At 40.7% G+C, this 10,891-nt stretch overlaps 1 protein-coding gene across 1 annotated transcript; it reads right to left on the bottom strand.

Annotated features, from left to right (window-relative positions):
- Positions 1 to 2,086: 2,086 nt before the first annotated feature.
- LOC124470198 (suppressor of cytokine signaling 6) lies at positions 2,087 to 8,231 on the bottom strand. Its single transcript, XM_047023968.1, has 2 exons — positions 7,867 to 8,231; positions 2,087 to 7,024 (listed from the first exon to the last, which is right to left on the bottom strand). Exon 2 carries the CDS (start codon positions 6,999 to 7,001, stop codon positions 5,292 to 5,294), a length of 1,710 nt encoding a protein of 569 aa, XP_046879924.1. The 5' UTR covers positions 7,002 to 7,024; positions 7,867 to 8,231; the 3' UTR covers positions 2,087 to 5,291.
- Between the last annotated feature and the right edge of the window lie 2,660 nt (positions 8,232 to 10,891).

Here is a 10,891-nt window from a genome sequence, read left to right as displayed (position 1 = left end):
TTAAGCGCATACCCAAACCACATGTGCAACACCATTCTACAAACATACCACCTTGTACTGTGGCCTTGTGCAGGAGTGCGTACTCCTATGCCATGCTAAATATAACAAGACAAATAGTGCTCAAGGCTACTAACTAGCTACATGGAGTAGTGGTTGCATGACTACTGCTCTCCACAATAAAGGTGTGCATTTCATTACTGTAATGAAAACACAATCTCACCACCACTTTCTCTTGTCAAAATGTTTTAAGAGGTAGATGAGACACAACTGTGGCCAGATTAAGCTTCAAACTGTTTTATCTGTTTACCTCATTTTCTCCAAAGAGATAGTGCCAGATGGCCCCATCGTCTACTGGCAGTTAACAATGTCCACTGCCAGGTACTGTAACAGAGTCTCTTTACTGAGCAGGTGCTGCAGGTAGATAAATATGCTGTGTACTGAATATTATGGCCACAATTAGGACCACTTTGTTCCAACAGGGTAGTGTCTGGAGGAGCAGCAATGACTTCTAAAATGTATTAATTCCAGATGTGTACTTAAGTAAATCAATAAAATAATGACACAATTGAACCAGCTGAACTCACCACTGTGTAGAGTGATCACAGCCCTGGTCATGTCAAATGAGTCTTTCAACGGAACGGGAACTTGATAATTATGGACACAGTCTGTACTCTAACAGGGCTAATTGAAGTTCAGAAATGGCTAATGCATGATAGATGTGGAAGGAGACGGTCTCAGTGGTGTATGGGCCTGCTGGCATGAGATCACAAGCACCAATGGGGCTGAACCTTTCACTCAGAGCTGAGAGACATCTGTTGCCAGCAGGTAACCGCAGCTTTATCATTACAAGCCAGACCCACCAATGCTTTCCTGGCATGTCGATTTAAAAGGTTATATATGTTCACCCACTAATTCAAGCTATCCTCATCATCCTTGTTTGCTAGTGACAAATGGGTGCGCCATGCAGTGCAGCAGATGGCAGGGCTAGATCATCAATCCGGGCACCCAGAAGTTTGATGGATTGGTCCTCTGAAGTCAGTAGTCTTTGACTGAAAATCGCACAAAGAAATTAGCTTTAAAATGAGAACCCCATTGCAAACAGTGAATTGTACTAGGAGTATTGTGGAGTAATACTCACACAAAGGACCCACAATACCATCTCAAGCTCTCCTTTTCTCTGCTTCGGCTGATCTATAAGCAGTTGTTGTTTTATTAACATTTTGATCCATTGTAGTGAATATGTGGGTAAGTAAATTAACCATGGAGATAGAACTCTCAAGCTGTTCTCTTGATAGTATATTTGCTAGAAAGGCAACAGGAACAGCGATGCTTGCTGCTGCCAAATTAACAACAGTGTTCCCTCAAAGCAAACTGCTCCTAAATCATAGTTTTAAGGCCTAACCTCAATCAATATTGTAGGTATTCAGAGCACGGAAAGTGAATGTTCCTGGCGTAGACATGAGCATCCTACAGATACCGCTGAAAAACAGAAATGCTGTTTTATATCATGGCAAGTTGCACTACAGAAGGTTGTACCAGCAGAGCAAATATAAGTTATTCCAAATTCCCAAATAAATATATATTTTTAAAGCTACAGAAAAAAAGAAGCCAAAAAGGCTGCGATGAGCCCCTTTCATGATGGGAGGCATCTCACTATGACATGCGACCACCAGTGTATGCTATGAATAAATCATCAGGAGCTGAGCGAAGAGAGTAAACAGTTGTGTATCTTCACCTCAGATGCCTGGAGAGGGCTGTCAGACACCACAGTTAACAAGGCTCACCTCCTCATCATGATGCAGACGGTGTAAAAGGAGATCTGAGGTCCAGGCCTGACACCAGTACTCCCCCCTCTCCTCCTCCCAACAATCTTTTCTCCTCTCTTTAACACTAACTCCGGTCTCCTGCATAGACTTTCTTGACTGTGTTATGGAACAATGATGCTGCTCAATTGGACTAACTTGCATGTAGGGAGTTCTCACACATGAAATGGACAACGGTGAAGTTGAGGGTAATGTTGCTGTGTTTGTGATAATTTTCCCTTAAGGTTTGAGCAGATACAAAAACTGTAAATAGAACTTTCGGAATATAGTGTTTATTTATAATTTATAATCGGCAGATACAAAAACTTCTTGAACTGTATCCAAAATGTGCAATAAATCACTTGATTTTTTCCAAAAGAAAAAAATACAAAAGACGAAAACAATCTACTTTGGAAAATTGACAGTTAACAACCAATGTAAACTGGAGTGATGCATTTTCTACTGAGGATTTCCTAAATAGATACCAATGCTGTTTTTACTGACTGAATCTTTTTCTTACAAATTGCAGATGTATTGTTGCTTTCCCAAGATGATAAGTCATTAGGTGTACATACATCTAAATTGTGACATTCTGTTTTCCCATAGTTAAATATAAGAAAGGCAATCATATCCATTAAGCAGCACAAATGTGTATAACACATTAAATAAACTGGGGTTTTAAATTGTACCAAGATATTTGTGTAAGAAAGGAAAAACTAAAGGAAGAAGGGAAATGGTATTTACCACCAAATATATCATTGTAAACAATTACCTTCATTTGCAGAGATGCATAACATAAAACACAAATTGATGGAGCTTGTTAAGTGCTAAACAACCATGGATTCAAAATGCAGCAGTTTAACCAAGCATCATCCTCACACATTAGAGGTAATATGACAATGAATTTGGGAAACAAAAAAAAAAAGTATTTGGAAAAATCACAGCAGAAATACTATATTAAGGTGTATATCATATTGGTTCCTGTTTATCAAAATCAAACAACAAATGGCAATTAAAACAGAAACACACTTAATAATTACTAATGTAGTCAAAAGACTGACATTATCAATTCACATTTAAATTCTCTTCAATTTGAGTCCACATTCTAGTTCTCTAGTTCCTTGATAATCGTCATGAGTGACATTGTGGTTTTACAGGAGCCTTACCCTTTGTATCCCATAGACATGACACATCAAACCAAGGATTTGAACGCAATACAAACAGTTACACCAACACAGACCACACCTGTGCAATCAGGTGTGGGAGTTTGGACCAGTTGGGACCCATTTCAACACTACCATATGGAGGACAGTATTTGTACAGTGCCTTGTGAAGGTATTCACCTCATTTCAAACCATCAACCTTATTTAATTGACACTAATTAGATTGTAATACCAGTCTAATCAAAAAAACATTCTATTGAAAAAGTATCTTTCTAATTTGTTCAAATGGTCTCTGAGAAATCAGTTTTGGCCTGTGCCGCTCACTCGTCTCTCCCATATAGAATACTTAGTTCACTAAATAACCACAAGTCATCAAGGGAAGTAGGAATCCAGAAGCAAACCATCACACTACTGAGGTTTGTGGAAGGCATGGATCATAATGATCCTGACAAAGTTCTCCGATTGAAACATCAGCCAGAAGAAACAAATGCACTATGGATCTATACCCAACACCACTCAGCAGAAGCACCTCAGACCCTTGGTCACTTACTGTGATTTAGTCAACTAAATGAAATCAAGGCATGCAAAAAAAGTATATAACACGACTACTTTATTGCACATGTAACCAGGGGTTTGAATACTGAGGCAAATGATGACTGCATTTCATTTTCAATAAATTTGAAAATATTTCAGAATATTGGTTAAACTTGGAATATGGGTTATTGCGTGTAGACATTAGGCTGATATGTGAAACTTTTCAATAGATTGAAAGAGGATAAATACCTTTGCCAGGCACAATAACAGAGAATAAAGTTTCTAGTAATGTTTCAATTTTTTTAAATACATGATGGCTACCATCACTAATATAATTAATGTAGTGGATGTACATGCCTCCTGTAAACAAATGAATTACAGGCAAAGTAAGATACAAGCCAATCATAAACACTGATGTAACCTCTAAACAAGGCCTCTTTCTAGTCCTCCAAATGGCAGATGTCACCAAGATGAAAACAGAAAAGAAAACTTCCACACAAATGTTCAGCTCATGATCATCCAAACCAAGAACAAAATCCCTCTACACCCCTACATACAATCTAGATCCTTCATTTCTATACATTTCAAAGAAATAAACTGTTAACAAGTCTTTATGCTTTTTAAAAAAAAATTTTTTTACACTTTTCTTTTTTTCATGCAACACCATTCAATGTTCCTAACTACGATCTGCTGCCTGGCGCTGTAGTTTCCTCCTCTGGCCCCTTCCCATCTCGCTAACTAAGCCTAGACTATATGCACAATCTACCAACATACCAAAGTACTCTGAAATCAATTTCAAAATACTTTCTAGGACACCAATGACAAAAGATGCTCTGACTTGCGTGAAAACATGATTCCCTGTCGAAGTATACAAATAAACCACTTGTGTCACATACTATGTGCTCTTCCCTTTGCTCCGATATACAAACTCATATAGAGAAACCGAGTATGTGGGGTAGTATTGTTCCATCAGGGACAATGATGATAAGCATGATACCATATTTATTGTAAGGTTATGATCATTTGTTACTTATAGTTGCATTCATAAGGCCATCATACTGGCACACTAGAGTTGCGTGTGCAGCAATATAGAAACCAGCATATTCTAATAGTACCTTTATTACTTGAAACAGACATGGCTACACACTGCTTGTTTACCTACTTGCAAAGTCGACCAAGTTGCTTAAAATTATTTAAATCAACGTTAGGCCTAAAACTTAGTTAGCCTAACTTGGTTGGTAAACACCTTCAACCTACCAATTCTTTTTTTATGAGGCCACTTTAAATATGTCACAATGAATTCTGAATAGTTGGAAGAACTTCAAAATGAATCATGAATTAAGAAAATTACAATCCCAAATGTAACATTTCTTCACTGCAGCATTTTCGGATGTCATGTGTAGTGAAACCATATTCTTCAATTGGCCCTAGTTTTATACAGAAAGCAAACTATCATTTATCCTCACCGACACAACCTGCAATTCTTCCATCGTCCTTTGCCGTTACTGGGAAGAACTACCCATCTCCAGTACAGTCCTATTTAATGTAAGAATTTACCTTAAATCTGTATAGCCTAGCCTTAACCCTTAGCCCTCTAACAGATTCATACATGGGTTCTATGCATTTGTGAAGGGTAGGCTGTACACACCTACTGGACACTGAAACAGTCATTGCTGGACACAAAGAGCCAATGGAACCAATCATCGCAAAAGTATGGATGTCTGTAAACCTTGTTAAATCTCTTAATTGAACCCAAAAGTGCAAGTTGCTACCATGATCCTATCTCAAGTCCTCAGTAGTGCTTCTCCTGCAGGTAATCTTTCATTTTGTTGGGCAAAGGCAGTTTCTGAATTAGGTCTATCCGGGTGTACTGTCTAATCACAAACCGACACAGATACTGCAAAGAGCGCACTTGCATAAACCTCGACACAGGATTGGTCAGTCTGACAGGGTAGGTGGCAGATCCTGGTAAGCGGGATCTGGAGTAGCAGAACGCTCCGCTCTCCGAGTCCTTGATAGAGTGTTCTATCAGGTCCACAATGGACGTGTGGCCCTCAACATCCGGCTGCTCGTAGAAGCTGAACCGGCCGTTCGAATGTTCTATCCGTGTGTGGAGAGTCTTGACCTGGGACCGGAAGCTTAGGCTGAGGAGATAGCGGTCGTCCGAACTGTCCCTTACCAGAAAAGAGCCATCAGGCAAGTTGATCAGCTTTTCCTCCGCTTCCCAGCGGGTTATGGGGCCCCAGTACCAGCCCTGTCTGGCCAGCTTCTTCAGCTCCTCAGTCAGGCTCGTCACCACCATGGGGCCACTGCTTTGCACCGAGTCATACACCCGGCTGACCCCGGGGGCAGAGTTAGGGTCGAAGTTCAGGTGGCGTCTCATCCTCTCTGCCACCTGACTGTCAGCCGAGCCAAACCCGGAGAAAGTCCTTGGAATTTCGTTGCTAGGCAGCGGAGGTAAGAGAGGGGAAAGAGGGGGCGGGGGCTCCACCCTGGAGTTTCGAAGCATCACTTCAGCGGAGCCTAGGAGCAGCCCATTCACTGACTGCTCCATGAAAATGTCTGGGGGCAGGTTCACCAGGTCGTGGTCTACCTGAACCTGGTCCGTGTGCAGGGAGTCACTGTCTGCCTCTGCCACCACCTCCATGGGAGAGGAGCTATCCAGGCAGAAGGAGTGGGACCCCTCAGGGTACATTCCCTCATCTAAAGGCATCGTATACTGGATGTAGTCCTGGGGTGTGAGGCCTAGGACCACAGGCACGTGTTCGTCAATATTTAGGTGCATGTCTCCGTTCTGCGGCTGCTGCATGGTTTTCAGGGATTCTGCCTGGTCCTGGAAAATCCCCTCCATTTGGAAGTCGTGAAATTCCTTCCTGACCCCATTGAGGTTGGGACTAGGGCTTGGAGAGTGTACCATGGCTTTAACCTTTACCTCCATCTTGATGCAGGCTTCATCCGAATTGACCGGCCTCAGAGGCCATGGCGAAGGGCTGTAATGATGGCTACGGAGAGACGCAGACCTCAGGGGCCGCTGGGCTTTGACCTCATTGAAGCTGATGGGAACCGAGGAGGAGGAAAAGGTATCGTCGTCATCCGCTGAGCCCATGGCTGACGAGCCTCCCTTAACCTTGGCCTTCTGCTTAGCCGACAGCCTCCTCTTGAGAGAGCCCATCAGGCTCTCGCTCTTAGAGCGGCCCTTTGGACCCGTTTTGTCCTCGTCAACACCTAGGTCGCAGCCCGAGAGGTCTTTGGTATAGCAGCCCCCAAACAAAGAGTCCTCTTTCGAGAAATCAGGGGCCAGTGAAGGCTGCTGTAGCATGACAAAGTCACCCTCCTCTTTGCCCTTGTTGATGTTAAGGGACTTGCGGATGGTCTTAAGGCTGATTTTCTTCATTCTGAATGGTCCGCCGAGGTGGGGGCATGGGATGTGATGACACTCCTGATCTCCTGATGAAGGTGCTATCCACAATGTCCTCCCATCAGGCTCCACACAGCTGGTCATGCATACACGTTTGCTGGCATCCCCTATGAGGAAACAACAGCATAAAACAGACCACTGTTAAATGTAATGTCAATGCTTATAGTAACCATCACAGTTGATCATAATTTTGAGTTTGTTTAAAGGGTTTCATCAATATCAAAACTGCAGTAATCATGTTTAGATACTACAATAGTAAATTTGCCAGCCAACTAAAGAATGATACCTTTTCTGTATACCCAGTTAAAGCTACAAATTAACTGTAGTTGCTAGCTTGCTTTCAATTTTTTTTTACAGCTGTCAACAATCTAGCAGAGTTGTTTCTGAACCATCGTGAACGGAGCTATCATTATCAATAATATATATTTTAACATGCAATACATCTGTTACCAATTATACATTTAACAATTACTTCTCTGCGCGCCAGTTAAAATGTGCCAGACATGATGCTAGTAAGTAGGTAACTAGCTAGGTGCCTGCCTTGCTACTTCTCTACTGTTTGATCAAGCAAGCTAATATTAGGCCTTGCTTTTAGGTAAACGACAAATGCAAAAGCAGTTAACTTTTTAGGCTACTCATGATGAGGTCAACTTGATATATGGACACGTAACGCAGTGGTAAGCTTTGTGGGCCTGTTGAGCTTTTGACGATGATTAATAACTCACATCTAGCTAGCAAGACAACGGCGTAGCAAATCACTAGACTAGCTGTCAGGCTAAACAAACAATGCTACTAGTGGCAATGCTAGTATATGTGTGGACTAGAGGTACTGATTTGCTACTTGCCACAAAGCTAGCTAGGTATAACCAAACTATCCAGCTGGCTGTGTCGAGATGGCTAGCTAGACATCAACTCCGTGTTTGGAAAGGTGGCTAGGCTAGCTACTTACTCTTAGTTGAACATCTGCATTTCTGGTTTTCCGAAAAATGGATTAGAATTTTCCAATAAAAGAAGACGACAGCAACCAGGAATGACTGATTAGCTAGCTAGCATCTAGCTTTGTAGCTCGCTAGCTAGCAAGCTTAGCCTATTAGCTAGCTAGCTAGCTTTAGCTGTCAAAAACATCTCTTGCAGGATCACTTTTCTGTGTTTTATTCTGGAGATAAAAAGCAGCCAACCATTCAAAGAGTGTTCTGATGTCTGGTCTACATGTTAGCTTCTTCTCGTTTCCTTTAGTGACCTGAGCAAGGCTGTTCTTTCTTGTAATATAGCTACTTCCAGTCGAACCCTTCCTTTCTTTGTTGCCTGTTGAATTGTGGGAGAACAGGATTCTGAGAATACAGCGAATCACACGCTGAGGTCGTATCGCAACCCCCCAAAAATTGTTGTCAATACCCAACACTGACAATGATTTACTTACCTAAATACATTTTTATTAAGCAAATAATATAATTTTACGTATCTGTGTTTATTAACACAAAGTTGTTATTTGATCAATCTGTCTCGCACGCACAGAGAGAGATACATTCTGTTAAACTGTATCTGATCACATAATGCATCCAGCATTCACGCAAGGAATCAGGATTGATGGACAGTTTTGATTAATGCAATATTTTACAGTGGAAATGCATGAGACAATCTCAGACAATGCACTCTGCCACTTTTAAAAGTGTCATTAATATTAAAAAGCCGGTTAGGCTCAGAAATGGAAATGCGTGTAAATAAAATATTAATTCTGTTTAGTACAGAAGGATGGGGGAAATACATTTAGCAGGCAAATGTTATTTTTAGATTGCACAAAATCAAACAGTCAGCTCTGACAACACCGTTTTTTTTTAGCACAAACATGCGCCTGCAATCCTCTCACAATAGCAGCTCTTCTGTAGACAGTAAAGGCCTGGCTTGTTGCACCATTGCACAAGGAGTTTCAGAAAATAAAATGTATATATGTACACATGTTGAAGGCTGTTTTCCCCTGGTTCTGTTACACCCAGGACTGAACTGTTTAAAGTACCTTGACTTGGACCCTGATTTTTCATTCCAAAGCATGGTTCTTTCAACCTTTCAACCTGTCAACCTTTCTGTGAGAAAGGTTGACACATTATACAAAGAGATAGTTATTCTAGCTAACTATTTATTAAAAATATTTTTTTTTGGTATACAGTTCTATAAACAAAATATCTTAATGACATCCTAAAATGCAATGAGGGCTTATACTTATTGACTTAATGTAAGCATTTACATATACTACATACATAGTAGATCTGTACATGAAGCAGATCTACTATACAGTAAGGATATCAATGCAATGAAAATGTTTAATTTGTAATGTCTTAGAGCAGATCCTGATTCAAGAACCAAAATAATGATTCCATTCATCTTACAAACCACTTATATGGTTCTCCTTAAGGACTGAAATGCAAAACAATGAAAAAAAGGTCTGATTTGCATTCTATATACATATCATCCTGGCTGTCCAAGTGTGTTTTCCAGTAACTTTGTATCCCAGAAATGAGCAAAGAACGTGAACTCTGAAATGAGACATTGGTGGCCTAATTAGTGTCAGTATTGTTTTAAAGTGTGTAATTGTGTTTACTGCTGCCTGGCTAATTTGGGCCATACACTGTACATTATATTGTTTTTTTCCACACTGTTAAACTGTCAAGTGTAGAGCAACCATGGAAAGCCTGCTTAGGGCTGCAATGTGACAAGCAATGCAAAATCTCTAATTACCAGTCCCTATTAGGGTTGATCAGGCTGCCTTCACTTGATGTGTGGGCAGAGAGGAAGGAGGGGGAGCAACAAGAAGTTCTTAGAAAGTACCAAAGACACTGGCAAGCAAGGGTGCAATGTTTTTACTAACCAAATTGGACCAGACAAACAAACTTTAGTGCGAAGGATATTTGCTCTGTCTGTTAGTTTGAGTAAAAATTATATCTGAGAAAGGTTGAGGTAATTATTATTACATTATATACAACATCAACATTGTTATGTGTCATTGCAATTACAGAGCAAAGAAAAAAAGAGCATTAGTTTTGACATATATATGAATTACTATATCAACGGTTAACATGTTAAATGTTTTAAAAGATACTGTTCAGTTCCAGTTCTTCTGTCAACAAGAGAATGAATAAATCTACATTTCAGAATTTCAATTCGGAAACTTTCAAGTCAAAATGGGACCAGGCAACCAGTGAACCTGTGTTTTAATGAGATACCCACACACGTGGGAGGAATTATTTTATTTGTCTCTATAATGTCATGCGAAAGCCATATATTCTTTGTTCAACATGTCCACAGCATCCTTCAGGTTGACTCAGTCCTTCAACTTGACTGCTCTGCCGAGGGGGGTTTGTCGAGGGTCCCAAGGTGCCCACCCTCATATCCTCAACACTGGCAGTGGAGCGTAAGACGGTGCTCAGAAGGCATGTCAAGCAGTGACAGAGCCGGTGGGACCACTTGTGTTTTTGTCCTAGCAATGAATGTAGGATAACAGGGAGAGGTTTTCCTCTCAACGTAGAGGGGACATTTATAGAATGGATGATGTTTACCTCTTTTACTTCACAGTCTGACACTCCCCTTTGCTGTTTAAAGGAGCAAGGTTTGGCCATGTTTAAGATTCAGAGGGCAGTCCAGTCCTTTAAGTCACCCTGCAATCCACAGGGAAGAGATTGTAAGAGGTCTTGGAGGATTGTGCATTAATTACACTTACAACAGCTGTATCCCTCGCTGAATTTAATGAGTCAGCTATAGTGGAACCTGAGCTGAATGCTAATGTATTTTCTGTGAATAAAGGCAGTTATATATTTCAAATTTTTCCACAAGCTTGTACTAAACAGTAGCACAGTGCTTGACTAAGGTTTAATATCACCAAGACATGACTGCATGTTCTTTTTATGATTTCAAGCACCAACTTATTTACAAATATTCAAAATCAGTATATTTTCTTTTTGAGTATATATGACCACTTTTTC

The sequence above is a fragment of the Hypomesus transpacificus genome, chromosome 8, assembly GCF_021917145.1.
Source record: "Hypomesus transpacificus isolate Combined female chromosome 8, fHypTra1, whole genome shotgun sequence".
Classification (NCBI taxonomy): Eukaryota; Metazoa; Chordata; class Actinopteri; order Osmeriformes; family Osmeridae; genus Hypomesus; species Hypomesus transpacificus.
This window is presented reverse-complemented; position numbering and strand designations above follow the sequence as displayed.

Bases quoted from the DNA above. Each gene is read 5' to 3' on its own strand.
- LOC124470198 (XM_047023968.1), bottom strand. From the start codon at position 7,001: ATGACCAGCTGTGTGGAGCCTGATGGGAGGACATTGTGGATAGCACCT.